The 27,500-nt window shown below is 52.8% G+C and overlaps 1 protein-coding gene across 6 annotated transcripts in view; it reads left to right on the top strand.

Moving 5' to 3' along the window:
* exoc6b (exocyst complex component 6B) overlaps nt 1-27,500 on the top strand; it is a 111,220-nt gene that overhangs the window by 64,752 nt on the left and 18,968 nt on the right. For 4 of the 6 annotated variants that reach the window (XM_061251996.1, XM_061251993.1, XM_061251995.1 and 1 more), the window contains exons 19-21: nt 607-636; nt 13,223-13,364; nt 15,600-15,673. In XM_061251996.1, the coding sequence (XP_061107980.1) occupies nt 607-636; nt 13,223-13,364; nt 15,600-15,673 (246 nt within the window). The remainder of the gene's footprint in view (nt 1-606; nt 637-13,222; nt 13,365-15,599; nt 15,674-27,500) is intronic. The other 2 variants (XM_061251997.1, XM_061251994.1) reach the window with 1 other exon arrangement.

Raw genomic sequence — 27,500 nt, 5'->3', positions numbered from 1 at the left:
GATAAGATGCACACAGCTGCCACTATCCCCCACATTGCTTAGTCCAATCCAACTGTAAATCACTTTGGATAAATTATTCATTATAATGACTTATTGTCCTGTATAGGCCTGTGTCCCAGTCGTGGCCGAATGGCTCCAGAGTGTGTGGAACAGGTCCCCGGTTCCTAGTCTGGGTTGCAGTCGGGTTGGCGGGTAGCTGCCTCATCCCTGCCCCACAGCTGCCAACCCTCTGCCCCACCTGTGCCCCCCCCCCCAACACTGCTACACTACGCTACACTGCACTGCTGCTAGAGAAAGAAAGAGAAAAGGAGAGAAAGAGATGAGGGGAGAAGGAGAGAAAGGGGGTAGATTACGCAAGGGCCATACCTTCCCGTAGTTCACGGAGAGTACAGAGGGGAAAATGGGAGAGGGAGAGAGCGGGAGAGAAAGAGAGAGCGGGGGAGAGAGCGGGAGAGAGAGAGAGAGAGAGGGAGAGAGAGAGAGAGAGAGGGGGGGGGGAGAGAGAGAGCGGGAGAGGGAGCAGGGGAGAGCGGGAGAGAGAGAGAGCGGGTTACGGTCCTTGGTTGTCCCTGAGTGCTGCCCTCTGAACCCCAGTCTCTCCTGTAGGGGAGGGCCCTAGAGCACGCTGCCATGTCGGTGAGTATGGGCTCCACCTGTGTGCTGTGATCACTTACCCATAATCCTTCAGCATGCCGCTGCTCCACAACGCATCTGAACGATCTGTTACAGAACCGATCTGGCACAGAACCGGTCTGTTACAGAACCGATCTGGCACTGAACCGGTCTGGCACTGAACCGGTCTGTTACAGAACCGGTCTGTTACAGAACCGGTCTGTTACAAAACCGATTCCCCTCCGACTTCTTCCGAGAAATGGAATGAAATAAGTTTGAAGTGAGCTTTTTTTTTTCTTTTTTTTTTTGGACCCCCAAACAAGACCTTCTCATGCATGTGCGGTGTCTCTGCGCCGGTAATTTGGCGGTGAGCTTTAGACGCGTCTGACGCGGTTAGTGCACACTGCACGTTTTTGTGTTTTAAGTGTGGAGTGAGGAAGCACGGTGGGATGCTGACACAGCAGTCTTTCTGGAGGTGATTTGTGGTTTTAGGTGTTCTCGGTGCTGGAGTGACTCGTTGCCCTGCGTTTCGGCGTAGCTCGAAACGCCGCTCGGGAATATCTGCTGCAGGCACACCGTTCACACACCTGCTACTCCTGTGTGGCAAACAGGACCTGCTTTGAGAAAAGGTCAAGAAAAAAGGCAATAAATTAAATGAAACAAAACAAACACAGGGCGTGCAGGAACAGCGCTGTAAGCTCGAACAGGAATGGGAGAGACGATGCCTGCCCCAGCCAGTTGAATATTATCCCGTATTTACAGAAAGCATAATGGCACATTGGCTCTCCAACTCAATTGTGAAAAGAAAAGTCTTTTTGTGGAAACAGAAGGGAAGAGTTTTGTAATTGAGTGAAACTCGACTTGCGTATACAGACCTACAGCGTGTGTCACCATGCCACGTCCCGTGGTTATTGGTCACATGGGACAGGCCAGCCACGCCTCTCATTTTTACTGGTGTACCATCGTAAAGCTCTCGTAAAACGCACTATGTGCAGTGAGCACCATAATTCATTGGCCAGTGCCGCATTTTTGTGTTATTTTCGATCTGTACTCTTGCACTTTGAAAGGAGTTTCAAAGGATACAAGGACCATGAGTTTGGGTCACAAAATATTGGCCAGTTTAATGTAGTGTACAATAAAGTAATCATTTTTCATATACCTGTTGTTGTTTTTTTTTTCATAATGAACCAGACTGTTGATTTGGGCATGCCCAGTGTTTTTGCAATGTTCCTGATTGATTGATTTTCGTTTCTGAGGCTTACGAAGGCCAGCTTAATTTGCATCGACACCGCTGCCTTTCCTCATGTGGTCAAACCCCAACAACAATCTCCAAAGATAACTGCAGTCTAACTGCAGATTCTAACTAAGTCTAGAATCAAGGCTAGACCTCAACAGCTCTCTTCTGCATTCACGAACAACGCAAAGGAATACACCTGCCTAACGGAACACATCTGTGAACCAATTCAACAAATCTTTGTAGTACCTGAAAATGGGGTCACAATGTACAAAAGCTGCCCTCATTTCTAGACTATTAATCTGCGCAAAAGTGCTAAGAGTGCAGAACCAAAATAACAAAAACTGTGTCACCGTCCCATGAATTATGGTGCTCACTGTATGTATAAACCATGGCTTTTTTTATTATTTTTTTTTTATCTCCATTGTGCGGGATTGAATCCGTAATGTTAGCTTGGCAGCCATCTCGTGCTGTATTACGCTTGGTCCTCCGGGTTGCTGCTTACGGCTTGCAGTTGTATTAATGGCGCTGCTGTTGTGGTTGTGTTGAAGAGGAGGAGGATGATGATGATGATTGTTGTAATGACTAGTCATCATTATTGTGGTCATGATCATGTTTAATGTCATACATTGTGTCCTGTGTGCATTGGGGTGGGGGTGGGGCGTGTCCCGTCTTGCATGGTGGAGGTGCCCGAATGCCAGCAGTGTTAGCTGTGTCATGAATCCTTGTGTCAGGACTGACTGCGAGGCCCCCCCCCTCCTCCCCCCGCGGGAGTTGCCGTGGGTTACTGTGCTGGGGGTGATAAGGAGACCACCGGCGGGGAGGCGGGGAGGCGGGGCACAGAGGTTTGTTTTTCGGACGGTTCGCAGTCACCTGTGTCTGGTGTGTTGGAGAGATCGGCCCAGACTGCAGAGGAACCCGGAGCCTAGGGCCAGGAGTCAGCGCAGCGGTGTGTGTGTGTGTGTGTGTGTGTGTGTGTGAGTGAGTGTGTGTGTGAGTGTGTGTGTGAGTGTGTGTGTGAGTGTGTGTGTGAGTGTGTGTGAGTGTGTGTGTGTGTGTGTGTGTGTGTGAGTGTGTGAGTGTGTGAGTGTGTGAGTGTGTGAGTGAGTGAGTGAGTGAGTGAGTGAGTGAGTGAGTGAGTGAGTGAGTGAGTGAGTGAGTGAGTGAGTGAGTGAGTGAGTGAGTGAGTGAGAGAGTGAGAGAGAGAGAGAGAGAGAGTGAGAGAGAGAGAGAGAGAGAGAGAGAGAGAGAGAGAGAGAGAGAGAGAGAGAGTGAGAGTGAGAGTGAGAGTGAGAGTGAGAGTGTGAGTGTGAGTGTGAGTGTGAGTGTGAGTGTGAGTGTGAGTGTGAGTGTGAGAGTGTCATTAGGACCTGCTGTGCTGCACATTGCTCAGGTCGTGGCCTGCAGGGTGGCCCACACGCTGCACTCTAAACAGTGTGTGTCCTGCTCTGCGTCTGTTTAATCAACATTTCTACAGTTGTCTGTGTTTTATTCATCCATTCCTTTGTACATTCATAGCCATGAAGGAAACAGGATCTGTTATCACACAGCCCTCCCCCTTTTGGGTCACTGAAAGGTTAGACTTGGTTCAGTCCAGTTTGTGTTTTTACACTTTATTTAGACGGGCAGAACGCAGAGAGGGTGAAAACGATAGCGATGCCCTGGTGGGGGTTCCAGCCCCTTGCCGGGGGGGGGGGGGGTGCTGGTGACCCCTCCATTCATGTTTAGATATTGTATTGTTGTACTCGGGGGAATTCTCGCTGCCAACCGTGGTATGCTAGTTTGTGAGTTGAGGTATTCTTCAAGGGTTCCGATTGTATCTGTGTGGTCAGGCTAGGACTCGGAACCGTACTGTCCCCTAGGGTCCTCTTCACACTTGTCCCTGTGTTCGATCTGCACTTTGTTGTACGTCGCTCTGGATAAGAGCGTCTGCTAAAAGCCTTGTAATGTAATGTAATGTTGGAGTGGTGACCAACACTCTGCACTGGGACAGTGGCCTAGCATGTCCTCGTGGGGCAATTTGGCTGATACGTGTGCAGGCGAAGCAAGACGTGGCGCAGAAGTGTTTGGAAGAGATGGAAGAGATGGAAGAGAGGGAGGGAGGGAGGGAGGGAGAGAGGGAGAGAGGGAGAGAGGGAGGTGAAAGAGAAGGTAGAAGAGGGGACCTCCCGCGGGGAAGCCGTCTGAGTGCTGGAGCCGCGTCAGCCATGTTTACAGGAAGCCCCTGATTGGAAAATGGCGAGAAAAAAAAAAAACTGCAACAATTTCGCCGCGCGCTCCCTTTTCATGTCCTCCCGCTAATGGGCGGCAGCTAGGAGCCTCTCGGTCTCTCAGAGCAGGGCGTGTGCGGTTGGAGGGTTTCGCGGGGGAACGGCCGCACTCACACGCGGGGAGGCTAATCGACCCCGGCAGGACTGCGCTTCCTCCAAAGCGCCCGCGCTCTGTTTCTGGTTAGCGGCGCGCCGGTGTTTGCATTCTGCCATATTACCAAACATTAATTGGTGTGTGTGAGTGAGTGAGTGAGTGAGTGAGTGAGTGAGTGAGTGAGTGAGTGAGTGAGTGAGTGAGTGAGTGAGTGAGTGAGTGAGTGAGTGAGTGAGTGAGTGAGTGAGTGAGTGAGTGAGTGATGCTCCTGGCACTGGAGGGTCGGTGTTTATTAGACTGAGCTGGTGCGTGCCGCGTGGGAACTCTGTTAAATCCCTGGTTATGGGTTTGCACTTTGCACTTTGTTGTACGTCGCTCTGGATAAGAGCGTCTGCCAAAAGCCATTAATGTAATGTCATGTAATGTAATGTAATGTAGTGTAGTGTAGTGTAGTGTAGTGTAGTGTAGTGTAGTGTAATGTAATGTAATGTAATGTAATGTAGTGTAGTGTAGTGTAGTGTAGTGTAGTGTAGTGTAGTGTAAATCCCAGAGAGGCACACCGGAGATGCTCATCCAAACAACACAGTTGGGTCTGAGCGTGGGGCCTGTGTTGGCCGTCTCTGCGTGGTGCCCAGCGAACGACCAGTGGGCTGAGGCCTTGGCTTTCCAAATATCACTGTTTTTCACAGCGGTGTCACCAGTGGTTTCAAAATCTGCCCTTGAAATAAAGTTGAAAGATGGAAATTGGATGGAAAATAAATGATGGTGCATTTTCATCACTGCTTGAAGAGAGGTCTGGTTCTTTACTGACCTGAGCTGTAGCTCTTAGCTCTTTGTTCCGTGTTTGTTGTCGTGTCTGCATAGAACAGATTTATGGTCTGTCCTAGTGACATTTAATGATAAACATGGTGCATTTGTTTGACCTCATACAGGCTGTTGACCTTGAAGGATATAGTGTCATATAGTGCTGTGCTGTGAGGGTCAAGGTTAGCCTATTCTGGAGAGCCAGTGGATCCTTTGGGTCTGGGGGTGTCAAGGTTAGCCTATTCTGGAGAGCCAGTGGATCCTTTGGGTCTGGGGGTGTCAAGGTTAGCCTATTCTGGAGAGCCAGTGGATCCTTTGGGTCTGGGGGTGTCAAGGTTAGCCTATTCTGGAGAGCCAGTGGATCCTTTGGGTCTGGGGGTGTCAAGGTTAGCCTATTCTGGAGAGCCAGTGGATCCTTTGGGTCTGGGGGGGGTCAAGGTTATCCGACTCTGGGGATCCAGTGGATCCTCTTGGTCTTCAGGTTGACAGTTGGCCAGCTCTGGAAAACCAGTAGATCCTTTGCCTCTTGTGAGCCAGGGCTGTGGACTGGGGACAGTGGGTGGTCTGTTACCCTGGAAACTGCTTTTGGGGTCTCGGTTCTGTTCCTGGAAAACAGTTCAGTCCAGCATTTCATCCATGCCTACAAAGGGATACTTTTTTTTTTTACAACATTATTTGACTTTTTGTGTCTGTTTTTCATTGGCCCAGACAGATTCTTTTGTGTGTCATGTGGGATATTTAAAGTATTTAATGCTTCTGAGGGACCTGGCAGCTTTTCAGTGACAGGTATGAGCCATTTGGGGGTTTGTGGTCTGAAGCAGGAGTATACCTCAGGTGAAAACATGTTGATGTTGTGCATATACATGTTATAAAATAATCTGTCAAAAATTAACATTTCATATTTTCATTTGGAACCATTTCCTTTTGAACATGTTCAAGCTGCTTTTCAGTTGCTTTAGCCCACAGAGCCCCGAATATCCGCCTCTGTAAAACCTTCTCTAAATACGTCAGATATCCTTCAACGCACACAAAGCCCCCGAGGCCAGCCAAAGGCGTGCACTAAAACTGAAACATCAACGTGTATTCCTGTAAAGCCACACACACTGTCCCATACAGCCATGTAGACACGCACGCACACACACTGTCCCATACAGCCATGTAGACACGCACGCACACACACTGTCCCATACAGCCATGTAGACACGCACGCACACACACACGCACTGTCCCATACAGCCATGTAGACACGCACACACACACACACGCACTGTCCCATACAGCCATGTAGACACGCACGCACACACACACGCACTGTCCCATACAGCCATGTAGACACGCACGCACACACACACACACTGTCCCATACAGCCATGTAGACACGCACACACACACTGTCCCATACAGCCATGTAGACACGCACGCACACACACACACACTGTCCCATACAGCCATGTAGACACGCACACACACACACTGTCCCATACAGCCATGTAGACACGCACGCACACACACACACACTGTCCCATACAGCCATGTAGACACGCACACACACACTGTCCCATACAGCCATGTAGACACGCACACACACACACACACACTGTCCCATACAGCCATGTAGACACGCACACACACACACACGCGCACAGACGCGCACAGACACACACACGCGCACACACACGCGCACAGACACACGCACAGACGCGCACAGACACACACGCGCGCACACACACGCGCACACACACGCGCACAGACACACACACGCGCACACACACGCGCACAGACACACGCACAGACGCGCACAGACGCGCACAGACACACACGCGCACACACACGCGCACAGACACACGCACAGACGCGCACAGACACACAGACGCGCACAGACACACAGACGCGCACAGACGCGCACAGACACACAGACGCGCACAGACACACAGACGCGCACAGACACACAGACGCGCACAGACACACAGACGCGCACAGACACACAGACGCGCACACGCACACACACGCACACACACGCACACAGACGCACACAGACGCACACAGACGCAGACGCACACACACACACACACACACAGAAACGCGTCTGCAGTGGCCCTCTCCTCGTGGTGTTGAGGAGTCGTTGGTACTGTATTGCAGCCTTGGCTTCCAGGCCCCTCCGACTGATGGCTGTTTATTTTCACAGCCGCTGGGAGCCGAGTGCTTTTTAATGAGCGCTTTGATGAGCCTTTCTTTAATGAAGGGCTGGAGGCTGTGAGCCTGTCCCACACGCTGCCCCCGGGCTAATTGTTCACAGGCTCCTTCCCTCAACTGTAAAACAAATGCGCTACTGTGAGCCTTGAGCAGCACCCCGATCGCCCCTTAACCTGCCTCACCCTCTCTTCCTCCTTCTATCATCATCATCATCATCATCCTCATCGCTTTCTTTTTCTCTTTCTTACCTGGCCGATTTTTTCCGTAATACCGACTCTCATGGCTTCAGTCCCCCAATCATACTCCAATACCAACCAACGCTCGATTAAGTTCCCAATGATAGTTTCTATATTGCGGCCTGTAGCGTAGTGGTTAAGGTACATGACTGGGACCCGCAAGGTCAGTGTTTCGAATCCCGGTGTAGCCACAATAAGATCCGCACAGCCGTTGGGCCCTTGAGCAAGGCCCTTAGCCCTGCATTGCTCCAGGGGAGGATTGTCTCCTGTCTAGTCTAATCAATTGTACATCACTCTTATCCAGAGCGATGTACAATTAATTGGTCTGCCAAATGCCATTAATGTAAAAAATGCAATGTATTGCTAACCAATGCCATATTAGTCCCCAATAATAAATCCTTTCTCTAATATCAGACCAATTTAGTCGCCAGTTATGATGCATCTGAATGCAAAAAAGCACATGGCCAAATTGCGGTCCTCCCTCTCCCAGTTGTCCTGTTAGTCCCCGGTCACCATCCCGGTGCCCTGTAGTCATGCATCACTCTCACACTCCCGTGTACCATAGCGTCCACTCATTACATTACATTACATTAATGGCATTTGGCAGACGCTCTTATCCAGAGCGACGTACAGTTGATTAGACTAAGCAGGAGACAATCCTCCCCTGGAGCAATGCAGGGTTAAGGGCCTTGCTCAAAGGCCCAACGGCCCAACGGCCCAACGGCCAAACCTTATTGTGGCAACACTGGGATTCGAGCCACCAACCTTGCCTGTCCCAGTCATTTACCTTAACCACTACGCTACAGGCCACCCACAGGAGCGTGGGTAGTAATGGACAACTGACTATGAATGCAATTTACAGCATGTTCACCATGTGAGCTTAACATTTTTTGTTTTCCTGAAAAATCATCTACAACTGGACCGCTCATTTTGTAACACAGTCTAGCAGTCTGTGCATTAAGTGACATCAAGGCAACATTTTAGCTGTTCTATTCACACTGTGGTAAATTGGGTGGGGTTACGGGTCAGGCCGGGATGGAGGACGTTTTTGGGGTGAATGGGGCTCAGGTTCGAATGTGAAGGGTGTTACTGTATGTGATGGAAGTGTGAGGTCAGAGGTCAGAGGTCAGATCTGAACGGAAGGCTTCCAATCGCACCGAGGTGATACTGGGTTGCCGTGCACGTGTGTTCTGGTAAAACTGCCCCAGGAAACCATTTCCTCAAGCTGCATGTGTTCTTGAACGGTCTGTCGGCTGCAAGTTGAAACGTCTGATTCCGATGCTCAGTCAGTGCTTATGCCGGATGCCTAAAAGCGAGTTAAGTTGATTTCAGCTGTGTTGTCATAAGATGCCGTGACTCTCCTTTTAGCCTCTTTTCTTAAATGCAGTAAGTATGTATTGGTTTTCTGCAGACGATTATACAGTTTCACCTTCACTGAAAAGACCCGTATCACCTCACCGAACAGAAAGGACCCACGCAGCTGTCTGGTCCCGCGCCAGTCGAGGTCGACTGAGGGTTCTCGTGTCCGAGCTCGTTCGCGCTGTCGCCGACCTCGTACGGGAAACGCCCCCGTGAGCCCTTTACCTCTCGACGAGGAGACGCTTGAAACTCTCCGAACTCCGAACTTCCTTCCTGGACGAGAGTGGCGGACGAAAGATGAATTACCCTTCCGGAGCGGTAACGGCGTGTACGGCTGTCCTGGTCCAGTCGCCTTGTGACGGCACGCCTCCGCTATTATCCGGCGTCGTGTTTCCTCACGCGATGGCTCTCCGGTTTTCAGGGCTGCCAAACGGGAGCTGGGCGTCCTGGTTTAATTTAGCAGTGAAAAAGCAACGGGTTCTTAAAACCTTTACAGAACTGGCCCGATGAGGAGGCCAGGCAACCCGTTGAGATAATCGTAGGTTTCTCAAATAAGTACCTTATTTTTGGGAGGTGACGCCAACATTCAGAAGCCAAGCTAGCCAATAAAAAAAAAAAATTCTGCCAGTGAAGTTGGGTGGCTTTTCCTCTCAGAAATCCGTCTTGTAAGGTTAAGAGGAGTGCGTTCTCACTTTCTGATCAGTTTGGTGACTTTATTCCCATGAGGCTTTGCTCTTACCTGTCATTGGGGTATGTGTTGTGTGGTGTGTAGAAGTCCTGGCTTAGTATGTTAATCGAAACAAAATGATGATTTTTCACATTTATTTCTTTTTCTTCCTCACAGTTTCTTTCAGGTGATTTATTGGTGCCGTTGCCTGAGAACTGACATTAGGAATTATTTTTTTGTCAGTGATCCAAATTACAATCTGACCTCATGTAATGTCTGGTCCCAAGGCAAGCAATCCAGTCGAGCACTTTACCTAGCCTGTGTGACGGTAATGGCTTCTGTAGGAGACCGGTGTCTTTATTTTCCCACCTCCGTGGTGAATGATCATTTGGACAGGGCCTCGGTGATGAATTACTTCCATTAAACATGTGAAATGAAGTAGGAAAACAATGGTGTTTATTATTGAATCAGGAGTGCAGAGCATGTAGTGCAATCAGGCACAATGGTCTGCTTAAGCGCCCCGCTCAGCCGATTAGGCACGGGCTGATTGGCCCTTGGAAGTGGGAACCAATATCGTGCGTGCGGTTTAAGAGTTATTTAGAGTGATGGAAAATAATGCATACATTTAACACGAAATTACACCAAACCTCCACGGAACAACTATCTTCACAAATCTTTTAGTGTTTAGTGTGTCCGCCCTTTTGCGGCTTCCATTCCTTTCGGGAGACTGGCTTCGAGTTTTTTGGAGAAATCCGCAGTGATACTTTTTTTTTTTTTTTTTTCATTGCTTCTTGTAAACGCCTCCAAAGTTCAGTCTCAGAAGTTTGGTAGCGTTTTCTGCTTCGGCCAAGTAATCCCCAAACACAATCAGTGATGTTGAGGCCGTGGACTCCGGGGTGGTCAGCCCGTTGTTCCGAGAACCTCCCGCAGCTTGGTCCTCCGAACAATGTCAGAAGTGTGAAATTAATTTGCTCCCAATCAAACGTCGTCCACGGGGGCGTTGCGTAACGCGTCGAGATTTTGTTTGTATTTATCGGCGTTTCGATCAAAACCGACTCCAGATGTTGTTATGCAACCCCAAACGGGGCGCTGATCCTCCGCCACCACGCTTGAGTGATGGTTGTAAATTTGGTTCCAAGAGCCTTTCGCTGCTTTGGCAGCGTATTCGCCACTTTCTTTCTTTACTTCCGGAAATCTCGAATTCAGACCCGTCGGCCCGTGAAACCCGACTCCGCGTCTCAGGTGTTCGGTTTCGGCTGCTTATTTCCTGCTCTGTCGTGACCTTTTGAGAGCTGCGCGTCATTTCACATCCGTAGCGTTCAGTCGTCATATCTTCACATCTAAAGCGAGAGCAATTTTTGTTCTCTGAAAGATAAAATATTTCAGTGCGGTCTTTGTAGTGGTGATAATTTCAGTGGTCTACCAGTTCATGCACGGTTGTTAGGGGTCCCGTTTTCTCCTCTTTCTTGCAGTAGCCTTTTGAACTCCAGTTGTGGAAACTTCTGTTTCTCCACTTATTCTTCCTTTGACCTTCACCATCCTTATGCAGTTGCATCATATTATGTCTTCTAATCTCGTCAGACACGTCTCCTTTAGTCAATTTACAGCTCGTGAGTGTGTGAGTATATGTTAGCCTGTGTGTGTGCATGTGTAAGTGCCTTAGCCTGTGTGTGTGTGAGTGTCTTAGCCTGTGTGTGTGTGCATGTGCATGTGTGAGTGTATGTACGTCGCTCTGGATAAGAGCGTCTGCCAAATGCCAATAATGTAATGTAAAATGTGTGAGTGTGTTAGCCTGTGTGTGTGTGTGTGCCGCGCGCGTGTGTGTGAGTGTGTTAGTCTGTGTGTGTGTGCATGTGTGAGTGTGTTAGCCTGTGTGTGTGTGTGTGTGTGTGTTAGCCTGTGTGTGTGTGTGTGCCCGTTCATTCCATGCCCTCCTGTGTAAGTGAGTGTGAAACAGGAAAGACCCTGTTAAGCAAGATGTGGACAGGACTGAGCCTGTCAACAAACCAGATCCTGCACCCCCTTCTCTGATTTCAGGGGTGTTCTGAAACGCATGCTGGCCATGCTAACAGACCCCCCCCCCCCTCCTCTGTGAGTTTTCTGTTTGCATAGCTTTTAGTGATTAACAGGAGAGGAGCAAATATGGCATCAGTGTGCTGTCAGGATTGATTGGTGTAATTACAGTATGCTACGAGTGCAGCACACTTCCCCTTTCTGTTCCTCTGTGTGTGCGCACGTGTCTCTCTCTGTCTCTCTCTGCTTCTGATTACCCACATCTCTGTATGTGTGTGACCGACCGACTGAGAGAATGAGTGTCCCAGTATCCCAGTGTAAGTGTCCCAGTATGACTAAGAGTGACTGAGTCAGTAACCTGACTGACTAAGAGTGACTGAGTCAGTAACCTGACTAAGAGTGACTGAGTCAGTAACCTGACTAAGAGTGACTGAGTCAGTAACCTGACTAAGAGTGACTGAGTCAGTAACCTGACTAAGAGTGACTGAGTCAGTAACCTGACTAAGAGTGACTGAGTCAGTAACCTGACTAAGAGTGACTGAGTCAGTAACCTGACTAAGAGTGACTGAGTCAGTAACCTAAATGAGTGACTGAATCAGTAGCCTGCGTGAGTAAGAGTAGGTGACCGAGCAGCTGAGTGAGTGTGTGTGAGTGTGTGAGTTTCCAGGTTGCTGGTGAGTAGGCTTTTCGGCTCAGATTTGATTCAGGGTTAAGTCGGTTGATGTCATGGTTAACTTTGAGATTGAACTGATTGGTTAAAGTCACGTGCTCTGACTGTTGGACTGCTGTGTGGTATAATCCTTCCATTCAGAGGGGTGAAGGGGGCCTACAAGTCTGCGCTAAGTATGTACGCAAGTGATTTACCCACAGTAAAGACTACACCTCCCATTACTCTGCGGGAAGATGGCCTGGTCTCCTCTCTCCGAGCGAGTGCACTCCGGTCTCTTGTTCACCACTCACCCTTCCGGTTTCTTGCGGATTTGTGTATTTTAAGACCTTGCCAATATTGGGGCAATTCGGTTTTTAATATCTACATATAGCGGGTTTCCCCTCTTATATCTGTTTGTCACTTTCTCTCCCTCTCCCCAACACCTCATCAAGCGCTCTCTTTCTCTCTCGCTCTCCCTTTCCCTTTCTCTCTCCATCTCCTTCTGTCTTTGTCTCTCCCTCTCCCTCTCTCATACGATTAATTATTTATGTGTGTGTAACTATCTTATGATATGTACTGGTCCTGTAGGGTAGGATGTAGGACCGTGTGTTGCTCCAGACATGGCTGGGTCAGGGCAGGGGGAGTGGGGTGATGGATCTGTATGGAAAGGAGACCTGACAGGAGCGGGGGGGGGGAGCGGGGCAGGAGTTCTTGAGTTCTTGAGTTCTTGAGTTCTTGAGTGTGTGAGTGTGTGAGTGTGTGAGTGTGTGAGTGTGTGAGTGTGTGAGTGTGTGAGTGTGTGAGTGTGTGAGAGTGTGAGAGTGTGAGAGTGTGAGAGTGTGAGAGTGTGAGAGTGTGAGAGTGTGTGAGTGTGCTGGCTCAGCGCTCTACAGCAGTGTGTGGGCTGGGTGTTGCTGAGATGTGAGCAGGGAGCAGGGAGCAGGAGGAGCAGGAGGAGCAGGAGGAGCCTGGGCCTGCGGACAGAACGCTCAGGAGAGCCCTGCATAAAACCTGCTGCTTCTGAGAGTTCACACAATACTCTATAACCCTTTCTCCCCCTCTCTCCCTCCCTCTCTCTCTCTCTCTCTCAGGGTAAAGTGGCGCAGACGGCCTGCATGTCTGCCTGTAAGCACCTCTCCACCTCCCTGCTGCAGCTCCTGCTGGAGGCTGACGTCAGGCAGGTGTCCATGGGGGCCCTGCAGCAGTTCAACGTGGACGTCAGGGAGTGTGAGCGTGAGTACCCCCTCCCCAAAATCCTGCACAAACCCCCCCCATCCTCCCCCTCTCACCCCCCCCCCCCCCCGACTCCTCACCAGTACCCTCTCACACGGGGGCTCCAGCACAGGCCGTGAGAGCTCAGTGTGTATCGCACAGGGGACCCAGTGAGGGGATAAAGTTAGGGCATCACTCCCTCCCTCTCTGGGTGGGACCCCCGGGGCACTGGAACGGGCCCCTCCCTCCCGGCCCAGGTTCCCGAGTGCTCTGATAAGTGGTGTATCGGGTGCCGGTGTCTGGCGCGCGGCGGGAGAGCGGACAGGGTGTTCCCCCCCCACCCCCCCGCCGGCCGGCCCTGTGATCAGCGCGGTCACGGTGCGGGGGAACGGAACGCTCCAGTGAAAGTGAGATGGACAGAAATAGCTCCCTTTAAGATGTCACCGGCTGATTGCGTGTACGAATGCGTCTGTGGTCGGACCCCCCCCTCCCCCCCCTCCTCCTCGGGCCTGTCTGGGCTGCGGTGGGGGTGGACATGGTGAGAGGGTTAGACGCTTAACTCCATACAAAGGCGTGGGAGGGGGGGGGAGAGGGGATTATCTCTGCTGTTTTAAGCTGAAACGGGTCTCCAGAGTTGAACTGTGGTTCAGTTGGCCGTCTAGTGATGGTAACGATGTGAGTGTGGCTGACCTGATCCTGTTTTGGGCAGATGGCGAGACATTTTGTAAAAAAAAACCCCCAAAAAAACCCCCTCCAGTTACAGTGCATCTCCTCAGGCACGGTGACATTCCCCTGCTTGGCCACCAGGGGTGCTGTTCCCCCTGCCAGCTGAGGTGGCTTCTCTAAAGTGTGCCACTCTGTTCCTCGAAATGGGTCATTCACTTCTTCGCTCGCTCACGCGTTACTGACGATCAGCTGTGCGTTTGCCGCCGGTGTTGGGCCTGCCCTTAGAATCCATCGACGCCGTATGACCAGCAATCTGAGGCAATCTGAGACCACCTGTGTTCCCGAAATGTTCCCAGCCCCTCAGAGGGTGAGGACCGACGGTGTTTCGATGTGGCGGCCTTCATAGCCGCCGGCAGGAGGAGGAGGAGGAGGAGGAGGAGGAGGAGGAGGCGGGGTGCCTGTCCCAAAGCTGCCGCACTCCCTCCCGAGCTCCACAGGGGGCGCCACCAAACCGCGTCTCTCCCTCGGGGGGCGCCGACCCGCGTCCTGCCCCCGGTGCCCCGGACCCCCCCCCCCCCCCCCCCCCGGGGTCTTTGTGTCCTCCTTTGAGCGCCGCGGTCCGCTCCGTCCGGGCCTGCGGGGGCCAGCCAGAGCCAGGGGACCCCGCTCCCCCCTACTGCCCGGGGGGGGGCCCCTCCGAGTCAGCCAGGGGCCCCGGGGGTCACCGGGTCCTGCCGCTCGGATGTCTGTTTGCATGTTCGACGGGGGCCGCGCGACAGGACAGGGGAACAACGGTTATGTTTTGGAGTTTTTTTTTTTTTTTTTAGTTTTGGGTTTTTTTTTTTTTCTGTATTTTTTTGTATTATGAGATACTTCTGAGCGCACGCGTCACGTGAATACGGGGCCGCCATCTGCCCCCCGATCCCCGCCAGGGCGCGGAGACGCGGAGGGTTCAGGGCAACACAAAGCCACGGGGGAGCGGGGACAACAGCCCCTGGAAGGAGTTTTCGGGGGTCAGAAATAAAGATGGCAGGCGTGTAATCCCAGTGAGGCCTGTAAAGGTGCCTGCGTCGCGTCGTGAAAGGGATTTTTCACAGCTCAGCCCGGTTTTGTCTCCGCGTGTCAAACGTTCCTTTTTTCATAATACTGAACTTCTTGTTTACGGCTCTTTCCAAGGGACGCTCAAACACCCCTTAAGCCCCCCCCCCCCCCTCCTTTCCAACCCCCCGCCCCAAACCAGCACCCCGTCCTGCTCCACCGGACCGGGACGAGGCCCATGGGAATGGCTCTCAGGTTGGGGCTGTGCCGTCCTCCCCTGTCAGAACAGCGACGGGCGAGAATTAATGAGCTTTTGATGACGGGTTTTTTTTTTTTTTTTTTTGGTCGGGGCCCACACAAAAGCCCCAATGGCAGACCTCGAGACATGACTCTTCAGAGGGGACTGCCCCAAGCCCCCCAAAATACTCCCTCCCTCATCTCCCCCCCCCCCCCCCCCCCCCATCCTCCCCTTGTCCCGTCTGTCATTCGTCTGCCAATCTCCCGGTCCATGGCGAATTCTGGCCCCTCTTTATCCCTCTCTCTTTCCCACAGGCTTTGCCAGAGCCGGGCCGGTGCCTGGGTTCCAGGGAGACACACTGCTGCTGGCCTTCATCGACTTGAGACAAGTAGGTCTTTGTTTTTTTCCTTTTTCTTCCCTTCTTTCTTCTTTCCTTCCCCCTTCTGTTTTTCTCCTGTTTACCCCCCAACACCACCTCCCCCCCCCCCCCCACACCCCCCCAACCCAACCCCCCCCCCCTCCAAACCTCTACCCCAACCTCACTTTTATTCTGATTTTTCTTGCGGGCATGAAAGTCTCTCACTCTGTCGATCTCCGTCTCTCTCCCTGTGTGCGTGTGTGTGTGTGTGTGTGCACGTGTGTGCGCGTGTGTGTGTGCCTGTAATGTATGTGTCTATGTATGTACTTAATGCACTTGGCTGTAATTGGGCCTCTTACGGTGGTCACTAGCCTGGCAAGGCTGGGCATGGGGTGAAGGTTTAGCGGTCAGGTTTGGGGAAGTCCTGAACACTTTCCGCTGGTCGTTGGAGCTCCCCGGAGGACACCCAGGAAAGCTGAAGTCCCCGTACCTCTGAATGCCTAAAGGACTGGCCAAAAAACACCCTCACAACAACAACCAAGACACTGAAGAACAAAACCCCCCCCAACCACCCAGCTAGCACCAGGTCCTGCCCTTTGTCTGCCGGTCCCCAACCCCAACCCCTCCACTGGGCCTCGGAGGGTCAACGGGGGTCGAGCCGCTGTTTTCTGGGTACCTCACTGTCGAGCGACCTAGCATGTACCCGTCCCGGACGCTTCCAAACTCCCAACGCACGGGGGATGGAGGGGGATGGAGGGGGGGGGGGGCGGGTTGGTTGGTGGTTGGAAGGTAGGGGGATGGGGATGGGGGATGGGGGTTGGTGGGGTTGTTTCTCTGCGGTGGCGGGGGGGGGGGGTGGTGAGAAGGGAATGGGAAAGAATGACGGTGGCATTGACCCCCCCCCCCCTCCATCCCCCCCCTCCCTTAAAGACGGAGCGGCCAACCTGCGCCGGTGTCAGGGCCCTGAGCGTATGACGGATGGGCCGGGCCGCAGGATGAATGTGCTGACAGACAGTGACCGATGCCTCTTTCTTCCACTAAAACAATCCCGTTTTGTCCGCCCTGCCACGATGATGCAGTGCCGCTTGTTCCCCCCTCCTCTCCTGACTTCACTGGGGCTGCTTGTGTTTTTGTGTTTTTTTTTTTTTTTTGTTTTTCCGCTTTGTTGTATTTTTTTTTTTTTTGTTGTTTTTCTTTTTGCTGCGACCGAGGAGAAGAAGAAGAAGAAGAAGAGGGAGGAGGAGGAGGAGGAGGAGGAGTAAGAGAAGAAGGGGGTTCACATAACAAAAAAAAAATGGTTCACATAACTTTTTCCCCTTTTTCATGCTTTGATCAGAAGCAGTTTGGAAGACTCTGCCTGTTCTTGTTATTATTATTATAATTTCAAAAAGGAAGGGGGGGGGGGGTGGTGGGCTGATTCATGCCCCCATGTCTCCCGCCCATTCCCCCCCCCCCCCCGACTCTTTCATGCGGTTGCTCTGCCGAGCCGGGAGTCAGAACCGTGGGGCTGACCCGAGTGTGCCCCGCGCCGCCGGTGCTGAATGAGCCCGATAAATCACCCTGAAGGGGGTCCTGTGTCCCCGGCCCCCCCGGGCCCTGGGATGCTGTGGGACAACGAGGTCCGGAAGCCTGGGGGAGCCCGGATTGGGAAGCCCGGGACCGCCCCCCCCCCCCCACCCACCTTGCTGGACGTGAGATGGGAGAGATGGATGAGCCCAGCGGCCTGTAGCGTAGTGGTTAAGGTACATGACTGGGACCCGCAAGGTCGGTGGTTCTAGTCCCGGTGTAGCCACAATGAGATCCGCACAGCCGTTGGGCCCTTGAGCAAGGCCCTTAACCCAGCATTGCTCCAGGGGAGGATTGTCTCCTGCTTAGTCTAATCAGCTGTACGTCGCTCTGGATAAATGCCAATAACGTAATGTAATGTAATGAATGGAGGTCGACGTGTTAGATGGTGAGGTGTGTGAGTGGGGGATACTGATGCGAGGAGAAGAAGACACCAGTCTGGAAAGAGAGAGGGGTAGAGAGAGGACTTCCGTGCAAGAGGATTTTCCAAGAGAAAGGGAGGAGAGGATGAGATTCTGTGGGGAAGAAAGGGAGATGGGGCAGGGCTGTCCCCTTATTGATTGACGTGTGCATGTTGAGCCCGTTTTGCGTGTCTAGAAGCTCCTCCTCTCACCCAACAGCAAGTGGGTAACAGAACAGAACAGGGACAAGATGACTGCGAGTTCACCTTACTCATAGAAAACTGAGAGGATCTCCACCAATCAGGGATTATATTGGTACCAACAAACTGAAGGCCATGTGTTATTGGTGGATACTTTTTTGGCGATACTTGCAGCACCCCTGTGGGGCCTACCAGCAGGGGCCTGTTGTACCAGCTGGACGTTGAAAAAAAACAAAAAAAAACATGAATGTTAAGTCAGTCTTAGCTACGTTGTGTTCAATATTTATGCCTGCTGCACCGTGTTAAAATACGACCTGGCACGGCGATGTCCCGCTTCACGCTGATGCGTTATGACGTGCGAATGCTGCCCGCCAGCGCGTGCTGCTTGGCTGCAATACTTCTGCTGCTTGGTTTGTTGTTAATAGTGTCCCCTGAAATATTCTGAAAAGCGCAATTTGGTGTAACATTTTGGTGCTGCTGTACGCCAAAGGCAAGTTCACAGAGTTAAAAACCCCCGGAACCCTTCCAAAGACTGGAAGACAAACCGTGAAGTTGCTCCAGATTCTACTCGGTGAACTTATAGCGAATGTTTCTGCTTCGTTATCCTCTCCCCCGGACAGCGACCGGCCCGGATTGAGACGACGGCTCGTTGATTCATTCAAATGGCTCAGCGCAGCTGAGACCATCTCCATACTTGTTGAGGCGGAGTTGTCACGTCTCTTATCTTTATCTTGTGTCTGAGGGGCGGCCTGTAGCGTAGTGGTTAAGGTAAATAACTGGGACCGCAAGGTCAGTGGTTCTAATCCCGGTGTGGCCACAATAAGATCCGCACAGCCGTTGGGCCTTTGAGCAAGGTGCTTAACCCTGAATCGCTCCAGGGGAGGATTGTCTCCAGCTTAGTCTAATCAACTGTACGTCGCTCTGGATAAGAGCGTCTGCCAAATGCCAATAATGTACTGTCTTGAAAAGTGCGTCAGTTGCGCGATAGATAGATAAAGGAGATGTCGTATTCAGAGGTTAGAATAGTCTGAAAGCCTCACTCGCGTGTACCCCGTAGTAGGTCTAGAATTTACACCCTGACGTAGCGATGTGCCCCAGTTGGTGCAACAGGTGTGCGTCTTACGCCCGACGTTGTGCACGTTCTACATCGGACGTAACGTTAAGACCGGGCATACGTCCGTTTAGTGGAGCCGGCCCCGGATAGTCGCCAGTCTACGCTGGCGTTGTTCTCTTGGATTTTCCTGTAAATTGGCATCGCTGGAAAACCGAATGATATGGTATCCCAACGATGCCGCGTCTGGTCCCACTTAGGAGGCGCCGTCATGTCATGCTTCCACTGCAGTTCGTTTTTTCGTTGAAAAAGCTCTCCAGGACCAGGGTTGGAGACCACTGGTCTCGAGTATGTGAAGCTACAGGTCGAGCCGTGGGTTTCCAAGCAAAATGGCCGCTCGTTCCCAGCAATTACAGTTAAGTCAGAGTGAAGTGCGTGATGTTGTTGACCTTCCGATGTGTGGCGGTCCCCGAGACTTTGAGACTCGGAAGGTCCTCAGACTGAAGGTTTTAGACAGGTTCACACACGTCACCCATCACCGGTGCCCAGCCCCTTGAGTGGATTCTCTAGCCTGGACCCGGGTTGTTTTCTCAGATTGTTTATGTAAACCGAATTAAATATGGCAAGGTTCAAAGTGAAACCGGTTGGTTATTGCCCCCCTCGGAAAGCAGGACTATATCTTTGAAAGTTATGTTTCTGAATCACCACCCAGCGGTGGCTGGCTGCTGTCGTGCTGATCTCTGCAGGCAGTCCTCCTTGCAGACTGGGCTTGGTTTTCATACTGCTTTGGGGGAAAAAAATGTGGCTTGGGTTTTTTTTTTTTCTTTCTTTTTTTTTTTTTCTTCCTTGGATTCCATGTTGGGAACCAAATAATATTCAAATATCTAATGATTGGAACATATGTTTCGCATTTGTGGCCGAGGATAATTCATTTTCATTGTGTAACTCTGAGGCCTGTTTGGACAGAGGCGCAACCTGTGATGTCACACAACCGCATGCAGTGTGATTGGATGACCGCGAGTCTCTGATCGGAGTGCCTTCGGGCGTTCTTGCAATAGTCCCATTGGGCACGATCATCGCTACCGATATGGTTCGCACAATAAACCGTTCGCTATAATTATAAAATCTCCCCCCTCCCCCCGAGCACTCCAGGAAATCTTCTTCAGATATATGCGGTGGAATTTGTAGCCAATGTACATTGTGATGACGCTTTTTTACCAGTTCTGTACTTGCTGCTAGGTAAAAACCCTGACAATGCGTAAAAAATTTTATCTTTGGAATGTAACGTTCTATTTATAACGGTAATTGCCCGGCGCGCGGCGTTCGGGCCCCGGCGGCTCCTGGTCGGAGCTCTGCGGCTATATTTAGTCTCGCTCTCTCTCTTTTCGGGGTGGCTGCGGTGGAGGGAACCCTTGGCTGCCCTGGCGTGTGGGGAGGCCTGCTGGACGGCGCGGTGCGGCCGCCCCCCCCCCCCCCCCAGCGCACGCTCCGGGCCTCGCCGTGTCTCCACTCCGCCCGTCCCCGATTCCTCCCGGGGTACGTGGGGGGGGGTACGTGGGGGGGTTGAATGGCTGTGGGGAAGGGCTGGTGTTGAGCGTGCGGGGGCGGGGAGGTGGGCCCAGGTTTGAGGGAGAGCTGCGATAGACCGGAGACAATCCTCCCCCCCCGGAGCAACGCGGGGTTAAGGGGCCTTGCTCAAGGGCCCGACGGCTGTGCGGATCTTATTGCGGCTTCACCGGGGATTAGAACCACCGACCTTAGGGGTCCCAGTGACGTACCTTAACCGCTACGCTACGGGCCGGCCGGCATGGGGACCGCAGCAGGGCCCGACGCTCCGCCCCGTCGCGGCGGACGGAGGGGCGCGGGGGGAGCCGGCCTCCGCGGGTCGTGACCCCCTGACCTCCTCCCCCACGGCGGCCGGCGCGGGGTGCTCTGCAGGAGGGTGGGGGGGGGGGGGGGGTTTGTGTCGGAGCCCCAGAACGCTGCGCCGAATTCCTGCGGCCCGTCTGCAGGCACCGTCCCAGAATTCCTGGGAAGCCTCAGGAACAGGCCAGTGGAAAAAAAAAAAAAAAAAGAAAAAAAAAAGAGAGAAATCGCTCTCTCACTCTCACAAGCGTTTCTCACACTCTCCCCTCGGTGTTATGTCCCACGGTGCGGGTCAGGGGTCGTGACCTCTCGCCACTTTGGGTTCTTATCTGTGCCGGTCTCCTCTGACCTCTCACCCCTGTTGACCTGTGGGGGGGTCACCACAGCCTGATGCAAGTGTGCCCGCAGACAAAGGGTCTGGGCACGGATGCAGTCCTTGGTTTACCCTAAACACCTTTTTATTTCTCCTTTTTCCACTGTTTCTCTGTCCTGTTCTCTTTCTCTCCAAATCTCTCTGAATCTTCATCCGTCTCCATCTCTCTAGCGCTCTCTCTCTCTTTTTCTGAACGTCAAATTCAAGTATGCTTTTTTGGCGTGATTATACCTTGTAAAGTATTTCCAATAAGTAAGTCCTTAAAAAAAACAAAAAAAAAAACAGTTTTTAATGTGCAAAAGTGGTAACATGAAAATGTATTAAATGTATCAATAGTTTTATGATGGGGATGATATAACATCTGGAAATAATACTGTTAATAATTCTATCACAATGTTTTATAAAAATTTTAGTGTGTGGGGTCCTGCTGTCAATATAATATGCTCTCCCAGGCTTTGGAAAACTTCTTCAAACCTTTCTCTCTCTCTCCCCCTCTTTCTCAGTAACTCTTGCTGTGTTCAGTGTCTGTATCTCAGTCTGTTATATTGTTGAGACTTGCTGTGTTTAGTGTCTCAGTCCGTTACCTTGGGACCGTGTTCAGTATTTCCGTCCGTTGCGTTGCTGGGATTCCGTTGTGACTGCGTTCCGTGTCCGTAACTCAGTCTGTTGCATTGCTGAGAGACTGTTGTGTTTGTTCATTATTGCGGTGTTTCTTTGTTGCTGCAGACAGTTTAGTGGCTCGGCGTGTTACATCATGGGATCGTCATGTGCAGTCGTAGCTTTGCGGGGCGTGTGGGGAGGTTTAGTAGCGGTAGTGTTCTGGGGTTGGTGCAGTATCGGGGGGGGGGGGGGTTTCCGGAGCAGTGTTCAGGGGCAGGTCTGGGGGTTTATTAGGGTTGAGGTTTTACAGAGTGTTCAGCTCATTGTGGAACCTGGAGCGGAGGAATGTTGGCGTCCAGGAGTGGAGAGGGGGGTTGGGGGGTGGGCGCTTTTAATTCCCTGGAAGGGGTCCACTGCGGATTGGGGGGGGGAACATTTGCCTCCTGCTCAAAGCACAGTCATGGAGCATTTCTGAAATGTCATGGATTCTGGAGTATGTGCAACTTGGAGCTCGGGAAGAATGTGCTTTCTTGACATTTGTTAACATTTATGTACTGTTATTATGGCCCCCTCTAATTGTGTGCTGCTGGGGTCACAAAAAAAAAGAAAGTCTTGACTAAAATCTTGCTCGTTTCGTTACTGCGGTTTCAGAAACTCCCCTCTCCGGCACAATGAGAGTTGAAGAGTTTGGACGTTGAAACCTTATCTCGGCCTGTTACTACAGGAAACCCAAATCGAGCAGAACATGTTTGACAGCTAGTACTTACCGGAGACCGAAATCCTACCGAAATGCCTCTGCCAAGTCTTCAGTCTGAGGCAACCTTGTGCGCCTGATGTCTCTATCACGGCACGCCCGCTCCTTCCCGCCCTGCTGACCGCGGCTTCCGCGGTGCGTGGACCTTCATGTGGGGAAGAGGGGCTTCTGGGCAAGTGCGGATGGGTGGGTGGGGTCTTGTCGATGCCGCTGCGTTGTCCTGTCGAAATATCACTTCAGGCGATCAGGAGGCACCTGTGCTTGGGCCTGTTCTCTCTGTATGTCCGTTACTATGATTTAGGACACAGAAGTGCCCTGAGTGACTCCGAACAGCAAGTTCTCTCACGAGCACCCACGCAACGCTCTTGAACTCGCACGCACGAAATGCACGCTCTCACACCTGCGCAAACGGGCGCGTGCATGCAAGTCTCCGAGCTGCGCAAACATGCACACACACACACCCATCTGCCCATCCGCGCGCGCGTGTGTGAAATTTGGGATTGCTACAGGTGTAGCTTGTTTCCGTGTCGGAAGTTATCCGTGTTTTATACCTGTCGAGATTGCGATGAAACGGGTCCCGACTTGCCCGCAAGTGGAAACACGGGGGGTTTGTCCCGACTGTTGGAGAATCGTTGTTTCAGTCTGGTGTTTGGACGTGCTGCCAAAACAGTCTGGATTGGGGGCTTTCAGTAATTTTCCAGTAACGCCCCTTTCCTGCCCGGTAGAGGCCAGTCGTCTCAGAAGCACCTCTCCCCCTCGACCTAAACCTGGCGAGACGCGAGCGTTGCGTCACCCGGAGAATTCCCTACCGTCCTGAATTTCCCAGGAAGAGTGTGGGAAGATTCCTGCAGGCTTCCGTAACCATGACTAGCTCCAGGTAAGAGGCAGGTAGAGGTCAGGTGCTCGCAGAAGGGTGCATTCTGCCCTCTCTTTGAACCCGGGGGCCGAATCTGGCATCCATCAGGGGCTGCAGTAGCGGGAACTCTCTCCCTCGCTCCCTCCCTCCCCCTCTCCCTCTTTTTTCCTCAATGGTAGACCTGGAGATGGAGAGTGTGAACAGGGAAGCCGGGTTCTCTGGCTGTGTTTCTTTTGGGGAACGCCAGTTTTGCTAAGAACCCCTAAACTCTGGAAGGGGGGGGGTGGTCTGGCCTCCAGGAGACGACTGGGCTTCAAAGGGAGCAGGAAGACGTCACTCTCTCCCACGGAGAGGCCGGCACACCTGCTGACCCGCAGACACCGGCAAAACCGGCTTTGTTGGACTTCTTCTCCCTCTCCTCTTCCTCCTCTCCCTCTCCTCTTTCTCTTCCTTCTCTTGCTCTCCCTCTCTTCCCCTCTTCCTCCTCTCGCTCTCCCTCTCTTCCCCTCTCCTCTTCCTCCTTCTCCTCCTCTCGCTCTCGCTCCCTTTGGGTGGCCGGCGTCACAGTTGCCCCCAGGGTTCTCCCCGAGTGAACTGCCCTCCGAGTGTCTTGCCTGTCTGTCCGCGTCCAGGGGAGCCCTGAAAGCTTGTGCCTCGTGTTCCTGAAGTGCCCCTCTGCGTCAGCAACGTCGCGGTCACCCCTGGGGCAGAAGAGGAACACTGGAGACGCATCTAAATGCGCCCGCGACCGGCCTTTGTGGAGCCCCCGCCCCCCCCCCCCCCCCCCCCCCCCACCCACCCAAATCTCCCGATGGGGACAGTGTAACAACGGCAATAATGAATTCTTTCCAAAAGATTAGCCTTCGCCAAATTCCTCGGTGCTTGGAAACCCCCTTCCATCTTGGTATGCAAGCCTTGTCCATCAACCAGCCGTTTTAGCGACATGAAGGGGGGGGGGGGGGGGGGGGAGGGAGAAAAAAAGAAACGCAGGATAAAAATGTATAGAAATGTGCGCTGAGAAAGAGAGAGAGAGAGAGAGAGAGAGAGAGACGAGAGAAGAGAGAATCAGAGCGTGGGGTGCTTCATTTTTGTGGTTGGAGGATTTTGGCACTTGCGGCCGACCGTTCACAATGGAGACCCATTACTCACCCCCTGTGCGACTTCCCGGTCGGGGCCGAGGGGTCCGTGTTTTTCGGCACGGCCCCGTGTTTGGAGCGCCGGCTGACAGGCGTCTGGGGCCCAGCGGGTCGCCGCGCCGGGTCGGTTCTGGTCCGGCTCTCGCAATATAAGGTTACGACGTCGGGCCTGTTGGCGTTGGCACGCTCAGGCCGATCTCCGGGGAGGGGGGGGGGGGGGGGCAGTCACAGGATACGGGATGCCCCGAGCTCCCTCAATAACCACATTAGCACCTCGACCGCCCCCCCCGACACTGAGCAGTGCTGGCCTGGAGGGACACCCGGAGCCCCCCCCCGGCAGGAATCTGATCGACTTTCAGATGCGCTTGTTTTTTTTCGGAGAGGAACGGAGTGCGCGGACAAGCACATAAAGGGGGTCAGGAATGTGCTTGTCCCACTCTCCTCTCTTCCTCTCCTCTTCCTCTTCCTCTTCCTGCTGCAGATAAGCTGGACAGAGTGTCAAACTTGGGCCAGCAGCAGGGAGGGAGGGGGGGGGAGCTGTGTACAAACCTTCAGGGTGCTGTCAGCACTTCGAGGTTGAGCTCCTGTATGAGGGTCTTCCCGCAGAGGGGTCTTTACATTACATTATTGGCATTTGGCAGGACGCCCTTATCCAGAGCAGTTGATTAGACTAAACGGGAGACAATCCTCCCCTGGAGCAATGCAGGGTTAAGGGCCCGACGGCTGTGCGGATCTTATTGTGGCTACACCGGGGATTCGAACCACCGACCTTGCGACCTTGCGCGTCCCAGTCATTTACCTTAACCGCTACCGCTACAGGCCGCCCCTGTTTTTCCCCTGTAGCCGCCGCCTGAAACTCACTCCCACCAAAAAACTTTTGCTGGATCAAAAAAAAAAAAAAAACAGCGCCCTTCAAAGTTTCCAGCACCCTCAGAAGATGGCGTCCTCCGCTCCTCCGCAGCGAACACATGCATGAGCCTTCCTTTCATTTCCGGCCTTCAAGTGAATAAGAAATACCAGCTGGGTATCGGGTCGTTTCTTAAAAGCCTCCGTAATCCGTCCCAGAGCTAGCCGAAGCCCGTGACGTCACTCCGGAGGATTGGGCAAAGGCCCTGCGCCCCCCCCCCCCTCCCCCTCTCCCCCCGTATCGCCCACTGGTCCTGTCCCGGACGCTCCGCTCCACTCCACATGGCTCCCATTACGCCTCAATATTTACTTCATTTCTTTACCCCTGTTTGTTTGTTGATTTGTGTGCTCATTCCGCCCCTGTCCCCCCTAACCACCAGAAGAAAAAAAAAAAGACAAAGGCACACACACACACACACACACACACATACACACACATGCGCACTCACTCGCACACCTTCGCAGATGCACACACATGTATACGCACGCACACACACAAAGCGCGCCTCTCCCTCCAGTCCTCTCGGGAATTATTCGCGCATTTCTTTGTGAATCACGGCCTGGGGAATGTTGTGCATCGCCCTTGTGAATGAGTGGTTCCGCGGAGGTTAGCTCATCGGGTTCTCGTACGGCGGCTGATTTCCCCGTACGGACCTCGTCGGGTCTGTTGATGATGTTCTGATGTTTTCACTTGCGAACTGTTCTGTGCCGACTTCCATGGAAGACTTGAAAAGCCAAATATTTAATATGAGTAATATAAACTGTTTAATGTGACCGCTCTGTCAACCTCTGGTCGGTGTGTCGGGCTTGGAGAACTGGGGCTGTAGGAGTGTACTGTCTCTGTTGGACGGAGAGGTTAATCTCCGCTGGCTGTGCTGGATTGGGCTCAGTGGAGGGCTGGTGAAAGGCGAGCTTAATCTCTGCTGGGTATGGTGTCCGAGCTGGGTGTACATCTGGTAAAAGGTGGGGTTAGTCTCGGCTGGCTGTGGTGGACTAGGGTTGAGTGGAGATCTCCCACTTCCCTGCCTACAATGGCCCAGGTAAACAAGAATAAGACTTCGGATAAATGTAAAAAATCTTGACTTCCATTTCATCATCCCCAGACTCTCCCCCCCCCTTCGTCCCCCTACCCCAATCTGAACGGAAATTCAGGATGGCCTGTGTTCTAGATTCAGAGACATACATTTTTTTTTTTTTTTTTTATGAACGAGGGATCCATAGCAGTGCGTGAAATCAGCCGGGCGAGTGGGAGACGGCCCCTTAAAACGCCGGTGGGATGCGGCGTCCTCGGAGAGAAGTCGCTCTCTTCCGTGCCGAGCGTCTCTTTCAGGACCGTGGAGCGGTGCGACCGCGGCCAAGCTGCCCTGGCTCAGCGCGGGGGTCAGGAGGGTAGCGGTGCCGGGTGGGGGTGGGGGGTGGGGGGGGGGGGGGGGGGTGGGGTGGGACAGAGGGGGGCGGCATTTTGCCGAATCTGGGCGGCGAGCCCACTGCCAGAGTGCGTGAACCCTGGAAAAAGTACATCTGCTCTGGATCTGCCAGTCAGGGCAGGCTGTGGCCGAGCACAACGGATCCTCTCTCTCCCTCTCTCTTACTCCCTCGGTCTTTCACTCTCTCACTCCGTTCTCTCTTTCACACGCCTGTTTATCCTTGCCCCGACACTCCCTCTTTCGTTCACCACTTTCCTCACTCCCTCTCTTGCCGACTGCCTCTCTCACTCTCACTCACTCTCTCCCTCACTCCCTCTCTTGCCGACTGCCTCTCACTCTCTCCCTCCCTCTCTCTCTCTCTCCTCTCACTCTCTCCCTCACTCCCTCTCTTGCCGACTGCCTCTCTCTCTCCCTCCCTCTCCCTCCCTCTCTCGCTCTCCCCTCCCCTCTCTCCCTCACTCCCTCTCTTGCCGACTGCCTCTCACTCTCACTCACTCTCTCCTCACTCCCTCTCTTGCCGACTGCCTCTCACTCTCTCCCTCCCTCTCTCTCTCTCTCTCCCTCTCCCTCTCACTCTCTCCCTCACTCCCTCTCTTGCTGACTGCCTCTCTCTCTCCCTCCCTCTCACGCTCTCCCTCTCTGACTCTCTCCCTCTCTCCCTCTCCCTCTCTGACTCTCTCACTCTCTCCCTCCCTCTCTCTCTCTCACTCTCTCTCTCTCT

This window comes from Conger conger, chromosome 8, assembly GCF_963514075.1.
Source record: "Conger conger chromosome 8, fConCon1.1, whole genome shotgun sequence".
Taxonomy (NCBI): domain Eukaryota; kingdom Metazoa; phylum Chordata; class Actinopteri; order Anguilliformes; family Congridae; genus Conger; species Conger conger.
This window is presented reverse-complemented; position numbering and strand designations above follow the sequence as displayed.